At 32.4% G+C, this 22,352-nt stretch overlaps 2 protein-coding genes across 3 annotated transcripts; both read left to right on the top strand.

The window, feature by feature from the left end:
- The first annotated feature begins 9,134 nt into the window (after window positions 1-9,134).
- LOC139861974 (uncharacterized) lies at window positions 9,135-12,190 on the top strand. 2 transcript variants are annotated; one of them, XM_071850506.1, is made up of 3 exons: window positions 9,135-9,252; window positions 9,891-10,117; window positions 10,281-12,190. In XM_071850506.1, the coding sequence occupies exons 2-3, from the start codon at window positions 9,893-9,895 to the stop codon at window positions 11,964-11,966; spliced, it is 1,911 nt and encodes a 636-aa protein (XP_071706607.1). In that variant the 5' UTR covers window positions 9,135-9,252; window positions 9,891-9,892; the 3' UTR covers window positions 11,967-12,190. The 2 variants fall into 2 exon arrangements, with proteins under 2 accessions (XP_071706607.1, XP_071706606.1); XM_071850505.1 differs by having other exon boundaries at window positions 9,173-9,252; window positions 9,886-10,117.
- Window positions 12,191-14,713: 2,523 nt separating this feature from the next.
- LOC139862687 (pentatricopeptide repeat-containing protein At1g06140, mitochondrial-like) lies at window positions 14,714-17,165 on the top strand. Its single transcript, XM_071851310.1, has one exon. It carries the CDS (start codon window positions 14,761-14,763, stop codon window positions 16,978-16,980), a length of 2,220 nt encoding a protein of 739 aa, XP_071707411.1. The 5' UTR covers window positions 14,714-14,760; the 3' UTR covers window positions 16,981-17,165.
- Window positions 17,166-22,352: the final 5,187 nt, after the last annotated feature.

The following is a 22,352-nucleotide window of genomic DNA, read 5'->3' as shown; positions in this document are numbered from 1 at the left end:
AATGATAAAGCTCTATTTATCAACTCATATTCGTCATGAAAACATTTTTATTGTTAACCATGACGACCACATTCAAATTTCGGGACAAAATTTCTTTAACGAGTAGGTACTGTGACGACCCGAAAATTTTCGACCAAATTTAAACTTAATCTTTATATGATTTTGACACGATAAGCAAGGTTTGTAAATTTGAGTCTCTAAATTTTTGGAACAGTTTACATGAAACCATTTGACCTTTGACCAATTCCGACGATTCACGAACAACTGATTATAAATAGAAATGTAATTATATACATATCTACACATATATATATATATATATATATATATATATATATATATATATATATATATATATATATATATATATATTATAATCTGAAATATAATAATAAAATGTTATGCGGTTTAGTTGTTGAAATTATAAATGTAAATAGTATGTGATTTAAAAATAAAAACTTGTTAAGTAATAAATATGTATTTCAAATTTATTATTATAATCTGAAATATAATAATAAAATGTTATGCGGTTTAGTTGTTGAAATTATAAATGTAAATAGTATGTGATTTAAAAATAAAAACTTGTTAAGTAATAAATATGTATTTCAAATTTATATTAAAAGCTTTGAACATAAGTATTTAGAAATACTAGTTTTATTTTTTCAATGAACTTAATAATGAATAAATATATATTAACAATGGTAGATTTATGTATGTAATATATATACACGATTATTGATTATATGAATATTGTAATACACTAATAGAGTAAAAATTTTAAATATTCAATATGTGCCAAAATATAATATATATGATATAATTATTAAATATTATAACATGTAATATTAAATAGTAAATTTAATTGCAAGATAAAAATATAGTTGTTATATTAACATTAATATTATTAATACTATTTTATCAATATTAGTATTACTAGTATTATTATTATTTATCAATATAAAGATTTTTTTTATATTTAAATGAATTATTACTAAACCTTTCATTTTTATTAAAATTATCAAATATTATTATTATTATTATTATTATTATTATTATTAATATTATCATATTATTATTATCATTATTCTTAAAAATTATTATTGTTATTATCTTTATCAATATTATTATTATTATTATTATCATTATTAATATTATTTCTAATAATTATTATTATCATTATTATTTAATTATTATTATTATTAATATATTTAATTATTAATAATATAATATATAAAGATGAAATTACGCGAATTCACTTTCACCTCACCATCAAACGTACTGAATTTTTTGTTTCCTGTCTATTACAGATCCAAATTTTGTTATCAGTCCACATATACTTTAATTCTGTTATGTACTCTTATTCTCCCTTCCTTGTCTGATTCTTTTTTTTATTATTTTAGATATTCCTGATTTGATTAAACCTGTCGATCGTAATTGCTTTATAATCAATCATTATAAGTTATTGAGGGAACGCATTCAAATTATTATCACCATTACCAACTACAGATACCTTCTTTAACTTACCATTTGAGAAATTAAAGCAGAAAATAAAGAACACAAGTAACATACCCTGTTCTTGAACTCGTTTTGCTCAAACATCGATTTCGAAACACATTTCAAAATCCTTAAATGTCAAGTTGTTAGAAATCATTCACTAAAACTATCTGAAAAGTTTCAAAACCCAACTCTTTCTATCGAGTTAGAATTTTGGAGTCAAACTTTAATTTTCAAAAGTCAAACCATTTGTTCTTGGTTAAATTCGAATTTGTTATTTTGTTTTAGGATCAACTGGTGATTCAGAAAAATTACATAAATGATTCAAGACCTATTCCATGTTATAATTTTCACATAAAACGATCTAGAATTCGAAAAGTGATTTTGAGTTCATAGGTGACATACATCGACAGTTTAATGCTTCTTTTCTTTCTGTTATTGTGTAATTCTGTTGAGAAAACACAATACATTTGCGTCTGTTTTGTTGCAAATTAAAAACCAACTCGTTACTTTAAGGTTATGATGCTTGGGAATTCCAGTCGATTGATGATGAAGAAGCTGGAAAAAAAAGAAATCACATAAATACGGGTTAAATAGTTTAGCGTCTGTGTTATTATCAGAAAAACGTGATGGTTTAGATGGTGAAGGTGTTTGCGGGTGAGCGGAAGGTCACGGGTTCGAGCCCGACTCGAGGCATTTTTTTTAAAAGGCTTTATCCTTGAGGTAGTTTACTATCTTTATTATTATTATTATTATTATTATTATTATTAATATTATTATTATTATTATTATTATTATTATTATTATTATTATTATTAATTATTATTAGTATTATTATTGTTATTATTATTATTATTGTTATTATTAGTGTTATAATTATTGTTATTATCACATGTACAAGTATTATAATCATTATCATTATTATTATTATAAGTACTAATAATATTATTATATTTAGTAATCTTATCTTTAATATTAGTATCATTTTATAATTATTAGTATTATTATTTATTATTATTATTATTATTATTATTATTATTATTATTATTATTATTATTATTATCATTATTAACATAAGTATTATTACTAATACTATCATTTTTGTTATAAATATGATTATCATTATTAATATCATTATTATCATCCTTACTAAAATTTGTATTTTGTTGTCATTAAAAACTATCAATATTATTATTAGAATTTTTATATTATCACTACAATTATTATTACAACTATTAATATTAATACTAATATCATTATTTTATGATTATTATTACTAACACAAAAATATTTTAATTTAATATAGAAACATTGATAATCTACCTTTTTAAATTATATTAAGAACTTATTTCAAAGATTGAAGATAAATATATATTAAGTTTTAATATATGAGATAATACTTCAAAACATCAAAATAGGATATTTAAAGTAAATAACTTAACATATACTATATATATATATATATATATATATATTAAGTATTTAAAATATACAGATGATAATAAATTATTAATATAATAAGCATATTAATAAAATAAATATATAAACTTGTTTGATTACAACTATATGTTTTAATATATATATGAATGATCTAGGTTCGTGAATCTGAGGCCAACCCTGCATTGTTCAGTATAGCCGTATGAATATTTTTACTACAAAATATTGTATCGTGAGTTTCATTTGCTCCCTTTTTAAATGCTTTTGCAATATATATTTTTGGGACTGAGAATACATGCGCTGCTTTTATAAATGTTTTACGAAATAGACACAAGTAATCGAAACTACATTCTATGGTTGAATTGTTATACCGGATATTGCCCTTGTTGAACTTGGTAGCCTAAGAATTGTTGTTTATTATAATTGCCACCTATTGATGTGAATCCTAAAGATAGATCTATGGGCCTTGACAAGCCCCAGTCAGAGAATTTGAACTGCTTTAGTACTTCGATGTTTATATGTTTGGGGATATTCTAGATGCATTTTGTTAATGTCGGTTATCAGGTGTTCAATCCATATAAATGAATTTTAAACACTTGCGAGTGTATGATTATTGAATAAATGAAATCTTGTGGTCTATTAAAATTATGGAAATGATTGATTACGATAAACTAATGAACTCACCAACCTTTTGGTTGACACTTGAAAGCATGTTTATTCTCAGGTATGAAAGAAATTTTTCGCTGTGCATTTGCTCATTTTAGAGATATTACTTGGAGTCATTCATGACATATTTCAAAAGACGTTGCATTCGAGTCGTTGAGTTCATCAAGATTATTATTAAGTTAATTATAGTTGGATATATTATGAAATGGTATGCATGCCGTCAACTTTTGATGTAATGAAAGTTTATCTTTTAAAAACGAATGCAATATTTGTAAAATGTATCATATAGAGGACAAGTACCTCGCGATGTAACCAAATGTAATGTATTCGTCCAGATGGATTAGGACGGGGCATTTCAAATTTGATATTTTTTAAAGATTAAAATGAACAAAATAGATAATAAATAAAGGGAAAATATGTTGTCAAATTTAAGAAATCATCTTATTAAAAAATATATTTTCTTGAAAAAACCTAAATATCTTAAAATTAAGCCCAAATAATTTACAAATTCGGCCTAAATAACCTAGAACTACTGACTCAAATAACCTAAAATCTAGCCCAAATTACTTACATACATTTGTGCCCAAACAATATAGAAAACAAAAGTCGTCATCTTTCTACAAGTGCCTTGCAAAACGTGCTGAGAAAAAAAAAATCAATGCAGAATTACAAGAAAATAGATAGAAGCAAAAAAACTGTAACATTTTCGTCGTGTAGGTGACGCATCAATCAGACGCACGATTCGACAGGGGAGCTAAGCCAAACACCTGGGTGTGGGGACACAACATCGGTATGGATATGCACAGTTTGGGAAAAACCTAGGAACCGAATAGAAATGAGAAACTGAGGGGAACCCGAACCGAACCGAGTTATTTCGATCTGATCCTCAATCCAATATTTTCCTTTTTGGTCTACACTAAATGTGACGACCTGGAAATTTCCAACCAAATTTAAAACTTAATCTTTATATGATTTCGACAAGATAAGCAAAGTCTGTAATATTGATTCTCAAAATTTTTTGAACTAATGTTATATATTCAGTTAACCTTTGACTATTGACCAACGATTCACGAACATCTATTTGTAAATATATATATATATATATATATATATATATATATATATATATATATATATATATATATATATACACAATAAGTTGAAATATTAATTATTAAAAATAAATTATAAATAACTTGCAATGTGTATTTAAAAACTGATTTATGGATATTAAATAAAGATATATACATTTATATAATTTCAAGTTATTTAGTAAACGATAGTAACATTCGTTTATTGATTCGATTGATATTTAGATCAGTTAACTAAAACGTTTAAGATGAACAAGTAAAACACTAATTTGCTACAGTATTTTCAAATTGCTACAGTACCCGAAAAGCTACAGTTTTTTCGAAAACCACTATTTGCTACAGTAAAAATCATTTTGCTACAGTAAAACACTATTTCAAAATAAAAATGTATGTATATTTTTACAAATGTTATAAAATATAATATTAACTTAGATATAAAACGTTTTGATTTAAAATAATATTATTATACATTAAGACGTAAATTTATAGACGCAAATGACCAAATCACTCGAACGTACAAGATACACTTCGGGTAATATAGTTATTGGTAATGTAAGTCTATATTTTGACAAAAGTACACGTCGCGAAACGTAAAGTACAAGTTATTAAAGCATACGAAGTAACGTTCGAAAATCCGGAACCGAGACATAAGTCGAACGTAAACGTACAAGACATCGGAACCAAAATTACAAGTTAACTAGGCACGAGAATATAATATAATATATAATTAATTAATATAAATTATATATATAATATATATATATATATATATATATATATATATATATATATATATATATATATATATATATATATATATATATATATATATAATCATGTCGATAAGCAAAACGGTAAACGATTGTGAGCTGTCAAAGGAACCCATGCGATTGCATGGGATTTACCCCTTCAAGCCATGCGATCGCATGGCAGGGCTGGTGAGTTCAGGTCCTAGAAAAGCTCGACGAATTCTGGTCACCATTCACTCATTCACTTCACAATCTCTCTATCTCTCATATTACTACGTATATTATTTATTTATTTAAATTATTATTATTATTATTATTATTATTATTATTATTATTATTATTAAGATTAATATTATTATAAATCTTAATATTATTATTAGTAGTATTAGTATTATTATTAGTATTATACATAAAATACTACGACGAGGTTATGAGCGTGTGATTACAAAACAAGCTTTTCGAGCGGGATAGAGCTAAGGAAACTATGGGATATAGCTATGGAGGTTAGGGGTAATGTTCGTGGGTATTGTCCAGAAGTCAAACCTAGTGTTTATCATCTCCGTTGCGTCTACGTACTTTCCTACAATATTGAATCACAATATTGATACGTGAGCATTCATATCTTATCTTTTATATATTAATAGTGTATCCATGTCTAGTGCTCGAGTATATATGTTTATGCATGCTTGTATGCTTTAATTTTGTCGTTAGATAGTTTATGATGAATCACGAATTTGATACATATGCTACTGATATAAGGTATATGATATGCATATTTTTGGAAAGGTGGCGAAAAATTATTAACTTTTCATTTAGAAATCGCGTGATTTCGATGAACGGATTAAAAGATATGGTCAACTGAATTATGATTATTATTAATTGAAATTGTGTTTGAAACTGTAAATTGATATTTAAACAACTTGTTTATGAGATTGATAAATTGAATTTCCAAATATTATTAGTCGAGTAAATGAATTCTTATATAAGGCATGTCTCGTTGAACAATTGTCAAAGTTGACTGTCTTATCATGTTTTAAAGCTTTATAAACACTATAATCTGATTTTACAAGTATTGGAAAACTATGTGAAATAATAAAATATTTTCGATTACCATGATAATTCAAATATAATATAGCTCCTGAAATAAATAATATTTTGAGTTTGATAAACTATAAATTCATTCAATTATCAAGACTTATACTATGTTAATAAACATGTATAGATTTAAAGATCATATTGGGTCAGGTTGACTTTTGTTAACTTTTGCATGTCGGTCTCGAGCATTAGGATTGTGACACACTATGACCTGACCTAGCTCGTTAGACATGTATTGACCAAAATATGTTCTCGAGGTTGAGATCTACGATTATTTTGCATTCCGAGTTTCGGTCACATTTTGGTGAATGACCTTATGTGCTGCTAAGGTGAGTTTCATTTGCTCCCTTTTTAATTGCTTTTGCAATCTATATTTTTGGGCTGAGAATACATGCACTTTATTTTAAATGCAATGGATACAAGTACATACTAAATTCTACACCGAGTTTGAACCGAAAATCCTCTAGCTTTGGTAACTAGTAACTGCCGGTTATAAGAACTGGTGGGCGCGAGTAGTTATATATGGATCCATAGGGCTTGACATCCCCGTCTGTTCCAGGTATAGAAACCCTAGCCTGAACTATAAAACAGACGTATGCTATTTGAGTTTAGTACACGTTGGATTGCGTGTATTGTACATGTTGGTTGCATGTATGTTAAAACAGGGGTACTTATTAAAACGTTAAAGTTTAGTTACCAGGGTGCTCAATTTCGTAGAATCTTTTGATAAACGTTTCGGATGAAACAACTGAAATCTTGTAATCCACCTTTATATACAGATTATGCGCAACATTAAAACTATGAACTCACCAACCTTTGGGTTGACACTTTTAAGCATGTTTATTTTCAGGTTCCTAGAAGTCTTCCGCTGTTTGCTTATACGTTATACAAGCTATGTGCATGGAGTCATACATGCTTTATTCGAGAAAACTTTGCATTCACAAAATCATCACCATGTATCTTATTTGACTGTATTGTCAACGGATGTATTGTTAAAAACTATTATATACGGTGATTGTCTATACGTAGAAATCATCAGATGTCGAAAACCTTGAATTTATATATTCATTTATGGTGTGCCTTTTCAAAAGAATGCAATGTTTAGAAAACGTATCATATAGAGGTCAAAACCTCACTATGAAATCAATGAATGATGTATTCGTCCAAATGGATTTGGACGGGTCATCACACTAAACCCGAAAATTACACTAAAAATAACCTAACTGAACCGGACCGAACCAAAAGTATATGATCCGGTCCTTGGTCTGACTTTTTACTATAAAAAGGGACTCGGAACAGTACCAAACTAATTTGGTCTGATTCTGTATCGTGCATACCCTAGACGTCGGAGTCTGAAACGAATAGCAACGAAATTCGCTTAACATGGCCACTCTATGTGCATTTAAAATCACTTATACTCTTTTAAAATACTCGGCACAACGTACCAATATTTAAAAGGTATATACTCTTGAAGTTATAAAAAATATAAAAAGTCTAAATTTTATAAAATATATATACAAGACACCTTATAAGGTAGGAAACTATCGACAACTACTGTATTAAATTCCATCATTAACTATTTAAACCGTTTTGATAGATAGATCAACTATGCGTAAAAAAAAAATCAACAATGCGTAAAAACACATCATTTTTTTAAGCGAGCAAATCCTCTTATGAACGAGCACATTGGCTCCCCCATAGAAGGTAAAAGTAAAATCTTGGGTAATCAAGCGCCCAGAGCGCGAAACCTGGTACCGAGTGACTTGCGCACTATGCGCATCCTCTAATCACACTCCTTTTTGAATAATTTGGCATAACCTGGAACTGAAACCGAGTGCCGAGTGGTGTGCTTCATTGACCAACTCGGTGGCCGCTTAGTCAAGCCTATGTGGTTATAAACACTCTTGTATATTTTATTAACATTGGCTATAATTTATGGGGGATGATTTTAACACACCATTTTTTGATCCTCACACACCTATTTTAACCTTTTACTCTTCTAATAATACTCCATTTCTTTAAATTGGTGTGTGAGGATCAAAAAAGTGTGTGAGAATCATCCCCATAATTTATTACTCCGTAATGTCTGAATTTTTTTACAGTATATAAGTTTACGATAATATTAAAATATTAATAATGAATAAATATTAATTTTTTTATTTAAGTGAAGCAAGAAGGCCTAAAGGGACGGAAGGTAGAAAGAATCTAGATATGTGATAGGTGCCACATATATGAGTGTAGGATGTATTCTCCGTATATCATATATTTTTGAAAAAAAAAAAGAAATACTACAATTTATAATAAAAAATATACTCCGTAATTTTTATTTAAAAAGATTTGCTGGCCAAATGGGCAAACACATTAATGATGGAATCAATATTTGTGCTTGAAGACCACATGTTGACAAACTTTATACAAATGTGTGTTTTATTTCAATTTGTTAGAGAGAGAAAAAATGGATCTATTATAAATAATAAAGTTGTTATATAATTTATTTTATAAATTATAAATACATCTATCTTAATTCTTATCTCAAAGTCACTCTCTTTCTCGTATCTCTTGATCAGAAAAAAGTGGCCCAGCAGATCCCAGATTTTTTCTCTTTTTTATTTTTATTTTTATTTTTCTATTTTCTATTTTCTATTTCTGTATCTATATTATCGGCTCTGTTTTATAACAATTATTACTACTACTCGCTAGAGCTTAATCAAGGTTATGAGGTAACTTAATTTCTTGTTCTGATTACTTTTATACTAGTTTAATTAGATGTTAATTTTGTTACTTCTTTGAATTATTACTGTGTAACAACATTCTGTGATGGATTTTGATTTAATCTGTTTACTGTTGAGATTGGTAACAGAATCTAGGTAATTAATTAATTAATTAAATATATAAATATATGTATGTTTCCAATTACCTTTTTAGAGAATTTGTTTGGTGGTTGAAATTTGGAACCTCAAAGCCACTTTATTATATATTTGTAATTATTATCATTAAAAATATTATTTTAATTTTTATCATTATCTATTTTTTTATGTTTATATGTTTATGTTTATTATGTTTAAAATTTGGAGATTGTATATCTATCTATATAGATTATGATGATTGTTAAGTAATAATTTTGTGTGTTTATCTTTTGATTCCATGGTTGATTTTATGTATGTGTATCTGCAAAATGACTTGAGTTGACTTTTGGTTGACTTTTTTATACAATTTTCAAAGTCTTTTGATTGCATGTTCTGTTGACTGATTTATTGAAAAATTTGTGCTTGCTATGCTAACATAATCTTTTGTGTAGTAAGTTATGCTTGAATTTAATTTCGAATATTAATCGCTAATGTTACTTGATTTAGCGCAGGAATGGCGACTAAAGTACAATCCAAGACACAATTTCCAGGTTCCATGATGGATCTAAACAACGGGTTATGCAACGGTATGTGGGACTCGTATCATCGTGAGCGAACCGAAAGGACCCCACTTTACGACCCGTACTTAAATAGACAAACCATGAATGGATACAACAAATATCCTAAAGAACAAATGAGACAAACTATTATGAAGCAAGAGTCAATCTTCAGGCATCAGGTCTATTTTAATTGGTTTTGTGCATCTTTTTCTTGAATATACTTTTGTTATACTTTTTCGTGATTATACTTTTAAACGGTCACAGGAGAACTTGTTAAATCGCGTACATTTGAGTAAAAATACCCGGTCAAACCTAATATGTTTACCCGTTTATGTATTTCAGCTTCAAGAGCTTCATCGCCTGCATAAAAAACAATGTGATTTAATGAATGAATTCACAATGAAACGGCGTTGCAATTCTACAATGCCAGAAAATGCACCAAATTTAGGTCAAGTTTCTTCATGGATTACAAAAGAGATGCATGGTCAGAGAACAGTGATTGATTTAGAACTGCCTGCTGACGTGGCGGAGGAGCATGTTGGGAAGAAACCAGTCGAAAATGTTCATAATCTGAGCGCAAGTAGAGTCATTAATTTGGCTGATCTTAACGAACCAATCGTAGGTGAAGAAAAGTCGTTTTCAGCGTCTCTTGCCAACAAAAGTAGTGATCAAACGCAAGATTTATCCGCAAGGTCAAACTCGAGTCTTTGGTATCTACAAACCGAGCCAAAACAAACCTATGAGCGTTTACCGATAAAAAGAACTATATTTGGGGTCGAACTATGTGAAAGTAATCACAAACCGTCTTTTGATTCTGCACAAGATAACCATAACCTTTCGATTAGCTCCTTTGGTGCGTTAAGGCAAATTCGAGAAGATTTTGTAAGCGATAAACGTGCTAATTTTAGTAACTTGATATTTATGACAAACGGTATCAACTCCAGTGAGAAGAAGAACGAAGAAAACGGGCTGCCTTCTTGGCTTACGAAAACAAAACAGAAAGAAACAACACTTTATCAGATGAATTTGGATTCACTGCAGCAAAATTCTCAGCAGTTTTTTAAAAAAGCTGAAAAGATTCAAACCGATGATTCTCATGAAATTACGAAAATTTTTGGGGTCCCTCTTATTAAAGAAACTCATAAGAAAAAAAGCATTTCAAAATTAAGGCATCAAATTGATTTGAATTTATCTTTTGATGATGAAGATGAAGTTCCATCATCAACACAATGCATCCCAGAAGCCGTTGTCAAAATTGCTTCAATGGAGATCGATTTAGAAGCTCCTGCAGCCCTAAAAACCGAAAAAGCTTACATTTTTATAGATGCCCATGAGGAATTGGTTAAAGCTGCAGCCGAGGCTATAATGTCGATTTCAGTCGACGAGACTAGTCAACTACATGAGGAAGAACAGTCAGCTGACACGTTGCTGACGTGGCTTGCTGATGTCATAGCTTCAGGCGAGAGTGTTGGGAAAGATTCAGTGAATAATGACGAAGTGCGTGTTCCTGGAGGTGTGGATTACTTTGAGTACATGACGTTAAACCTGCAAACGAGTACGGAGGAACGTTTTGAGTATAAAGCTGCTGAGGTGGTTATGGAGGACAAGGAAGAAGACGAAAGTTTGTTAAGAAAACGCGTAACGAGAAAGGGACAAGGTAAGAGAGGTAGGCAACGAAAAGACTTTCAACGGGACGTTTTGCCGGGAATTGTTTCGTTATCTAGGCGAGAAGTGAGTGAAGATTTTTTGACATTTGAAGAGGCGTTTAGTTGTATTGGTCTTTCTTGGCAGTCGAAAAGGAAAGGTGGTGGTAAGAATGGTAGGGGCAGGCGGCAATGGGCGGATCCCTGTCCACTGCCGCCGCTGCCACAGCCACCTGTGGTGGCTGTTGCTGATGAGCGGAGTGTTTGTAGACAGATTGCGTTGGAGGAGAAAAGTCTTGGCGGGTGGGGAAAAAGGACGAGACGTTTACCAAGACAAAGATGTCAAAATGGCGGGAATCATCATTCGTTTGCTTTGAAGTGTTAAACGAAACTCGAAAGCTACCACCTTGATTGCCGCTAGCGCCGATACAATGGCGGTTGAGCGTTGACTCATTGTTGTACATAATTTTATGCAGTAGACTTGTTTAAGTGTGTCTTCTGTAATAGCAATGAATTTGCCATCAACCAAGTTAGGTTGTTGGTTGGTACTATAAAAACAGCATTTTCTTTACGAGTTTGACATAAATAGAGGAAAAACAGTCTTTTATTCATTGCTTGCTCACTCCATCATTTTCAACTTCTAAGACTTGAATATAGTCGATGTAAACATGTAATATAAATTACGAGCATGATGATAACATAAATCGGCAGCTGGGGCCTCAACATACTCGCACAAAAAGCTATAGAGAATGGGATTATAAAGGGGATCGGGGTAGGACCTAAAAAAATAACAGTTTCCCATTTACAATATGCTATGCTGATGATATGATTTTCTTCGGAGAATGGAGAAGAAATAATGTGACAAATGTTATGAAGCTTTTAAATTGTTTTGAAGATCTCTGGACTAAAGTTAACTTTGTGAAAAGTAAACTTTTTGGTATAGGCGTGTAGAACTAGATGTGATGGTTGCCCGCTTTAATTGTACACCCAACACCTTGTCTATTACATACCTTGGCATCCCATTGGGTATAAAAATGAATAAGGTTAGTGCTTGGAAGCTGGTTATTGAAATATTTAAGAAAAGGCTTTCAGAATGGAAACCTAAATCAATTTCGTTCGGTGGTCGATTGACCCTTGTGAAATCGATGCTTATAAGTTTGCCATTATATTTCTTTTTCTTATTCAAAGCTCCTGCAAGTGCGATCAAGCTACTCGAATCCATAATGTGCAATTTCTTTTGGGGCGGGTCGGGGTCGAGGAAAAAAACTTTCATCGGTCAAATGGGATAAAGTTTTACTTCCATATGTTTTTTTTTCTTTTATTTTTTATGAACAATGACTTTTATTAGAACACTCTAGCAAGAAGCTAGAGGAAAAACATAGGTTCCTTCATTAGAACACCCAATGTTTTTTTTTTTTACTTCCATATGTGTCTCGGAGTTTAAATATAGGTTCTTTTGTTTCAAAAAATCTTGTTTTATTGGGCAAATGGTGGTGGCGTTTCAAAACAAACCACAATTCCTTATGGGTTAAGATTATATCTAGCATATATGGGTCGGATGAGGGGTTGGGTGACACTAATATTTCGTAGTTTTCTTGTGGCGGCTCTACTTGGGCCAATATTATCAAAGCAAGTTCTATGATCGATGGCATGGGCATTGGGTTTACCAACTCCTTCATCAAAGTTATTGGGAAGAGAAGCTCAATCAAATTTTGGTTGGATATCTGGATCGGAAACGCTCCGCTTAAGGACTTATATCGGAGGCTATATGCTCTGGAAATGGATCAAAATGCTTCGATTCAAGAAAGGATCCGTCATAAAAGTGAATCGTACGTTTTCAACTAGCAGTGTGCTAGGGATCCTCGTGGTAGAGCCATCAATGAAGTCGATGATCTTTCAAATCCGATTTCCTCAGTTCAACTTCAGGCCACATCGCAAGACAAAATGAGATGGGGTCTAGGCATCGATGGTGTTTTTACCACAAAACAACTTGCAGTACTAATTGATGAAAAAAAGTTGCATCCTGGGAACTCGATTATTGAAACAGCTCGTAATAAGTCAATTCCCTAAAAGGTGGCAATATTCATATGGAGGGCCAAGTTAAAAAGACTACTGGTACGCTCTGAACTTGACAAACAAGGTATTGATTTAGATTCGGTTTTATGCCTTATATGTGGAGATGAAATCGAAACCGTGGGCAATTCACTAAATGTAACAAAGTTATTGATTTTTGGAAATGCTTTTTAAAGTGGTGTAACATCCCGGTTGATAAACTAAACGATTAGATCCACTTGCTAATGACTCGATTTTCACCTCCTTTTTGAAGTTTGGAAACACAATATGGGAAACAGTCAAATGGGTTTGTTGTTGCACGTTATGGAAATCAAGAAATAACAAGGTCTTTAGAGGGAAGGAGTGGAATAACTCAACTATTTTATCCGAAGTACAATCTATTAGCTTCGTTTGGATCTCAAAACGCAATAAAAAGATCACTTTGGATTGGCACGAATGGATGCTAAACCCAGGATTTTATGTTGCTAATTCAAATAGTAGAACAGGGGTAGGATAATTCAATCGTCTATCTATATTTAGGTGCTCGTTTGTTATGTTAATGTATATATTGTACAGCCGAGGCTTTATAGAGATTTGTATAGGTTCATTTTGCCTCGATGCTGCTCGTTGGATTCTTTTGTAATCAGTTTTGTGTACATATCTGCCTGCTTGTCAAAAAGAAAAAAAAAAAATGGGCATACACAATAATGAAATATATTGTCCTACGAAATAATATATTTAAATTTGAATATATATAAAAAAAAACAATTTTACATAAAATATGTGACAGATGGTTATACATAACACATATGCCCACCCAAAGGCAGGTGGGGTACATGAAACAGAAATGCATAATTTTATTTCTAGGGTTTGTAGTAATATCAATCATAACATTAATACTGAAATTAAGCTTGTTTCTTCTCTTGATTATGTATCAAGTCTACACCGGAATCAAATTCAACGTGAAAATCAACCCTTTATTCTCTAAAATAAAATCCCACTCTCATTTTTTCTCCAATTTAATTCCACAAAAAGTACCATCAAATTCATCAATTATTTCGAAAAAGTTAGCATCTTCGTTAGAAAATTGTTGCAATGCTATTTATTTAAAAAAGGTTCATGCTTTCATGTACATACAAGGTCTTGAAACCAACCCTTTTTTGGGTTCTAAGCTTGCAAATGCTTATGCTTTTTCTGGTTTATTAAGAGAATCAAGATTAATTTTTGACAAAATTGTTAACAAAAATCAAACTGTTGTGAGTTCAATTCTTGCTGGGTACTATAGAGCCGGTGAACTTGATGAAGTTTGTAACGTTTATTTAGATTTAAAGCGTAGAAAAATTGGTTTACATGGGTCTGCATTTACATTGACTTTGAAAAGTTGTAGTCAGTTAGGTGGATTAGATTTTGGGAAAGGTATTCATGTTGATGTTTTGAAATGTGGTTTGAATACGGATCGGTTTGTGGGGTCATCTTTGATCAAGTTGTACGCGATGTGTGGAGATATGGTTGATGCAGGTAAGGTGTTCGATGAAATTACTGAGAGAGATCTTGTTCTGTATACTTCTTTGATAACTGGATATACTCAAACTGATGATCAGCAGAACGCTTATGAGGCGTTTGAAGTTGTTAAGCGTATGCAAACTGAAAACGTTGTACCAAACCGTGTGACTTTAGTGAGTTTACTACAGGGTGCAGCGCAGTTACGGTTGCTGGATCATGGGCAGTTGATCCATGCCTATGCAATTAGGAAGGGAATTGGTTGTTTTGATGAGGTGTTTGAAACGAGTCTTATGGACATGTATATTAAGTGTGGGGCCCCACATATGGCTACTGTGGTTTTTAATCAAATGAACATCAAAGGTACTGCTTCTTGGAATGTATTAATTTCTGGTCATGTGAAAGCATTGCAACCGGTTGAAGCCTTAAATCTTGTCTCGCTCATGGGACAAAAAGGTCATAGATTTGATTCGTTTGCTTTAGCAAACGGGATTTTAAGTTGTGCTAATTTAGGCTTATTACGGGTTGGTAAGAGCATACATGGTTATATGCTCAGAACCGGACTTCATCTTGATGTTGTTGTCAATACAAATCTAATTGATATGTACACAAAATGTAATAATTGTGAGAAAGCAAGGGAGATTTTTGATTCCATGAAGGACAAAGATGTCATTTCATGTAATGTTATGATAGCAGGTTATCGTCAAAATGGGCATGCACGTGAAGCGATCGAGGCTTTTCACAACATGAGAAAATCGGGTTTGACTGTAAACGAAGCTACTGTTTTAGAGGTAGTTTCAGCGTTTTCTGATATGAAAGATATAAGACAAGGGAAAAGTATTCATGGATTTGTGATTACACGTGGGTTTGATTCAATTACTGATATTGCTAATCAAGTTTTGTACTTGTATGTAAAATGTGATTATATTGATTATGCTAGGCTAATCTTTAATCAAATAAAACACAAAGACTTAGTATCTTGGACGTCGATGATGAAGGGATATGAGGATGTTGGAAATGCTAATGAAGTGATAAAATTGTTTCGAAAAATGATGAATTTGGAAAAAGATTTGAATCCTGATTCGACTACGTTAACTTGTTTGCTTCAAGCCTTCGTTCAGCTCGGGTGTTTAAGACAAATTAAGGAGATTCATTGTCGTACGATTCGACTATCAATGGAGAATGATGTAATCATCATGAATTCGTTACTAACTTCTTATAGTAAATGTGGAACGTATAAAACAGCAAGAGAGTTATTCGGTCAAATGGGTCAAACGGGTCAAATGGTTAATAGGTGTTTAGCTTCTTGGAACACAATGATAGCTGCATCTGGAATGCACGGTGATTGTTATGAAGCGCTCAAATTAATCAAAGAAATGAAAAAAGAAAACATTGTTCCTGATGAAGTTACATTCATGTCTGTATTATCGTCTTGCAGCCACGCCGGTTTGGTTGACCAAGGTTTGACTCTTTTTAAGTCAATGAAAGAGGAATATGGGTTGGTTCCAAACGAAGAGCATTACGGGTGTATGGTTGACTTATTGGGCCGAGCGGGTCAATTTGACGAGGCATTTGACTTTTTGAAATGTCTTCCACCAACACAAAATGGTTCTGCACTTGGTGCGTTAGTGGCTGCTTGTAGAGTTCATGGAAACAATGAAATGGGAGAAGCTTTAGGTAGGTGGTTATTGGATTATGACCCGGAAAATTCGAGTTCGTACGGGTTGGTTTCAAATATGTATGCAGAAAATGAAAAATGGAGTGAGGCTGCATGTGTAAGAGATGCTGCTAAACAGAGAGGCTTGAAGACAACTAGTGGCTTTAGCATGATACAAATTGATAGGTAAAAATACGAATTATGGGACATTTGGGACACATCTTTTTTGTTTATTGTAGTTTTGAGCAGGCGTGGAACCAGAATTTTAGGTGGTTGATGTAATGATGTCATTAAATAATAATGAAATATAGCGAACAAGAATCTTATTGGCAAGGTATGATTATGTACAAACTTAAAAAATTAAGTTATCTTGTATCACAGATGTCTTATTTTGTTGATAACTAAGAAATTTATATGTAATTAGGTCGACTCTAATTTTTAGAAGAACTAAATTTTGGTGAATAAGAATGATTATTAATATGATTGGATGGATGATAAAAATTTTTTGCTTTATACTTTACCGGCTGCCCGCTCACATACAAAAATGAATGAATCAAATTAATTTAATAAATTCACTTAGATAGTAGATACTAAATACAATGTCAAAATCTACTCTTGTTGGATGAATATTAGTACCACCAACTCACATTTTGAATACAACTTGGTTAAGACCATCTTTAACGCTAACGTGATCGAGAAACGTGATACCATAACGTCATCCATCACACCATTAACGCGGCGTGATGGGTAAAACATTTTGTTGACGTGATGATAGCATCACTGGAAGCTTCTTTGGCATGAGGTAGGATGCACCAATTAGAATTATGAGAACAAAATATTGACCAATCTGATTAAATAAAGGGGGAACATACTCTTCATCACCACTACAAACCTTTACTCCGACACATTTGTCATATTAGTACTATACCTCACAAAAATCTCATCACACCCCATCACTCTGTCACCACTGTTTGTTGTGTCGAACAACGATGTCAATTGTGTGGATGCAACTATTATTATTGACGCGTTAGGTTCTGCGGATTCGGGTGATAGACATCTTGTTGGAGCTCATTCATTCTGTTGAATCCGTTCTTTCTACTTTAGCTTCACTTGGTGATAACAATGTTAAATTTCTTCCATTGGACTCTAGTAAAAAGCTAGGGTTGAACAAGGCGAAGAAAGTTAAGGACTCGTACGTGCTCAGAGATGAAGAGATAATGGACAAGTCGAATGATGATGATAACAAGTTCGCGCTTCGGGATGAAAAAGATCTTGGAGATTCCGACAACAACGGTCTCGAGTAATTTGAAGTGGATCAGAACCTTGGGTTTTTTTTTAAAGTCTTGAGAAGGAAAACTCGCTTCATTCTCTCGTGTCAGGTGTTAGGATTGGTAACGCTTTCATAAAGGTATCATCATATGCGATTGAAAATCGGGGATGAAAGAAATTTAATCGTTTGAAGGTTGATAGTGTGGTTGTTAAGCTGATCATAAAGACTCAAGAAGGTAAGGTAAATCTAATTAGGTTGCCGAGTAATTTTTTGAGCGGTTTTGGTTAGTTTCTATGTTTGTAGTGGTTGATAGATTTGGATTATATATTGGTTGTGGTTGTTTGATTGTATCTTGTGTGCGGTATAGTGTTACGATTGCTTAAGGCTCGGGCTTAGTTAGCTTATGCTCTTTGTTTAGTTTTAGGGAACGCTTACTACTTTCGAGTCTTGGTTTGTGTTTAGATTGATTGTATTTTTGCAAGTCTTTTTCGTGAAAATACTTGGTTATATGTTATCGATATTTTAACCAAAAAAAAATCTTGTTTCGAATCGGGTCACGTAACCCACTTTGTAGTTGAATCCGGTTCTCGTTTCGAGTTTCAACACCACCTTGGATAGGTCACTATTCCACGGGACCAAACTACTAACAATTGATCAAATCTTGTATATACCTAAGGCCACTCTCAACCATGACACAATTCATCTCCTATGACTAACGGCCACATTATCGTCATATCATCATTTCCTTCACAGAACTAACTCAGCACTAAATACTCTCAACCAGGACATACTTACTCACTTTTTTACTTTTTTAAAAGAAAAATCGTACAACTAATAATAACTTAATTATAAAAACCAAACATACTTTCATTAAGAAAAATAAAATTACATATTAAAAAAAGCATAATTAATAACATTACACTAATAAATTAAAGTATGACATAATTAAAAATATTAAAACTACTTGGATTCATCCGAAACCTCCGCAAGTTGCTTCGCGAATCTTTTCTTGATCCTTGCTTAAAATCTCATCATCATATCGTACTCGTAGGGAGGTAACTCGCGTGATATCGGTTTTAAAAGAAACTTTAATCCCTTAACATCGTACGCGTCGTGTCAGCCTCTTCTTCTAGCTTTTCCATCGTTTGTTTCTCAACTAGTGCGGCAGCTTTCGTGGACTCGACTATCTTCTGGCGCGCTTTCTCGAAATATCTACGAGAAGCGGCATCCGATGCATACGAATCCCTTTGGCTTTTGGTTCGAACAGGTAGACATCACATCACATCGTCCCTAAACAACCTTACAAAGTCGGGCTCAGTATGCTTTCGATTTCATTTTCTAGAGTCTCTTGCGTGTTTGGGAAGAGGTTATCGGGTTGAACTTGCTTTCTTATGTGGGACATAAGACCTTCAAACACTAAAAACTTTGCACAATCTTTAAGTACGCGCCAAGCATCCTCTTAAATAAAATTTCTTTTCATTTACAGTTTGAATTGTTTGCTGCGTGTCTCATAAGATCTTCCCCCAACATCGATTTTCCAGTGTTGTTGTAGTTTTTAGTGGATTACAATAACTATTTTGACATCATGTTGTAGTTTGCTCCATTTCCTAGTGTTTTGATCGACTCGTCGTTGAACCGACACTAGAGAGTTGTGTTGCATATGTACATCTCCCAAAAATGAGTTTGAGATTTTTGAGGTTCCGGTGAGTGGTTTTCAGAAACACACATAAAATACTCGGCTAAAATTTTTCTTTCTTCGTCTATCCATGGTTGTTTAGGACATTTCACTTTGTTGCCTTTGCGATCGCTTGCGGGTTAGGTTCGGGCTCGGGCTCGGGCTCGAGTTGAGTTTCTTGGACCGCGTTAACATCATCATCGTCATCGTCTTCGAGTAGAGTAGAATATAAGGAGTTTGATAGTTTGGATTCGGGATGAATGGAAGTTGTTGATATGTTTGGTTCAACAACAACATGTAGGATGTGTTATTTGCATAAGTCGCACGACCGAAGTTTGGTGCTAGTGGGTTGGGATATGACCCGGTTGGTGACGAATAATTGTGTGTTTCCATCAAATGGTTAAACATATCATTAGCTTGACTAGTTTGAATTTGGGGATAGTTTTGGATTTTTTTTTTTTTTTTTTTTTTTTTTTTTTTTTTTTTTTTTGGGTGCCATTTTGCGTTTTGAATAAGTAAAGTGAGAGTAAATGAAAGTTGTTGTTCGTTAAAATTGTATGAATTGTTGTGTATATATAGGAAAAATGCACATATAAAAACTGAAAACAAAAATAGTTGTTTGCACATTTTGTCTTTATGTTTTACAAATACAAAGCCTAGTAACGTAAACAGTTTGTCGTCCTCAAAGCTGTGGAGATTATACATATCGAAGAACGGTTCCTAGGAGGGCGAGCTGTGCGACTTCAATTCTATCACGGACCTCCTGGGCGAAGGTCTAGGTTACCAGCACGGTTACCGCGTTCGGAATGGCCTAATCCTTCTCCAACAAAGTATATTTTCAAGAATAGTGTCCTAAAAAGGTTCACGGATCACCTTATATGATGACCAAACAAATTAACCCATAAGTCACCAACTCATAAATGTCGAAATGACAATGGAACGAATGATTTGATATTTATATTCATATCCATTTATGCGGACTAGCATTCGACCAGTGTTGTTTGACGTGTTGTGTAGATCAATTGTAAAGGCGTTCTACATCGAACACTCGGTTCAACCTAGACGTAGACATCGTTTGCTAAAGGTATATCAAAAATCCATTTTGAAAATTTATTATTTGACAATTATTGATGGTATAATTGGATCATGGTAGAACCGTTAATCGTGTGAATGTTTGTTAAAATAAAAAATATTTTTTTAACACCGCGTTGTGTTTATAACTTCAAAAGTATGGATGATTTTCTATCAGTTAAGTTTGAACCTTTTGTTAATTATGTCAAAGTCCGAAATCCTTGAGACTCAGGACTATGCATTTTTTCACATTAGAAATAAGTATACTAGATTATAAGCATTTTGCATTAAAATTCGAATTTTTGACTTATCACTTTTTTATATTTATAGTAATAGTCGAACTACTCCCTTCGTCTCACACTTGGTCCTCCAATTAAAATCACGCAGTTTAAAAAAAATGATCGTCAAATGTACTTTTTGTTAATTTTCTGGTTTTACCTCTTACTTTTATTAACTTTTTGATTTTACATGCATAAAGTAAGAGCATAAAAAAAAACTTTATCTTATTTATCTTATTTATTATGTGTGAAAATAGGCAATGAATTTGAAGCAACTTAAAAAGAATAGTGGACAATAATATTGAATGAAAGGAGTATTAGTTTTCTTACACTTCTCATAATGGGCGTGATACATTGTGTTTGCTTTAGTTTTGCTTCACCTAAATATAATCAGTAAATCAATGTTGTTATTTTTTTATTTGCATTTATACAGAAAATGAAGATAAAAAATTTTCTCTGAATGGCTCGAGCATCAGATCACAACTCCACCAGCAAGATCTCTACCACCTTCTTCCTTACAAACTTCCCACATCACTTCTTCTCGACGGAGATTCGCGATCTTTGTTCTAAATACGGTACGGTTTCTGACGTTTACATAGCTAGAAAATTATCCAAAGGAGGCAAACGATTTGCATTTGTTCGATTTTTGAACGTGCGTTCTACAAAGACCTTGGAATCTGAGTTAGCCTCTATTTGGGTTGGTAATTTTCACATCTATGCTTCCATTGCCAGATTTGTTAAGAATAGTAAACCTAATTCCAATGGGTCCAATTTCCGTTCAAATGTTCATAAAGTTAATAACCCTAATTCCAATTTGGGATCTTTCTATGGGAACCCTATGCAGGGGAATTCATACGCTTCTGTTGTTGCTGGGTTTAAATCAGCCCCCTATGCCAAAACCCCAATTAAATTGATTACAATTGAAGAGGATGAACTTTTATACCTCGAAAATTCGGATCTTATTTTATTGGGTCGTGCTAAGAACCCTGCTCAGATTCCTTTCCTTAATAGGAGTTGGTTCGATGAAGGTTTTACTTCGATTTCTGTACACTACTTAAGTGGTGCTTGGATGTGGATCGATTTTCCCAACATAGAAACACGCAACAATTTCAAAAATAATCTAGCTATTCAAAATACCTTGGTAGACATCCTACCATATTCTGACACTTTCACTGTCAAAGAACGAGCAATCTGGATCGAAATCTCGGGTCTCCCATCTAGGGCATGGACCTCTGATGCTTTCAAAAAGGTCGCATTTCGTTTTGGAA

Source organism: Rutidosis leptorrhynchoides, chromosome 8 (genome assembly GCF_046630445.1).
Source record: "Rutidosis leptorrhynchoides isolate AG116_Rl617_1_P2 chromosome 8, CSIRO_AGI_Rlap_v1, whole genome shotgun sequence".
Taxonomy (NCBI): Eukaryota; Viridiplantae; Streptophyta; class Magnoliopsida; order Asterales; family Asteraceae; genus Rutidosis; species Rutidosis leptorrhynchoides.
This window is presented reverse-complemented; position numbering and strand designations above follow the sequence as displayed.

Bases quoted from the DNA above. Each gene is read 5' to 3' on its own strand.
- LOC139861974 (XM_071850505.1), top strand. The intron at 10,118-10,280 runs GTCTATTTTAAT...TATGTATTTCAG, and splicing joins AGTCAATCTTCAGGCATCAG to CTTCAAGAGCTTCATCGCCT.
- LOC139862687 (XM_071851310.1), top strand. From the start codon at position 14,761: ATGTACATACAAGGTCTTGAAACCAACCCTTTTTTGGGTTCTAAGCTT.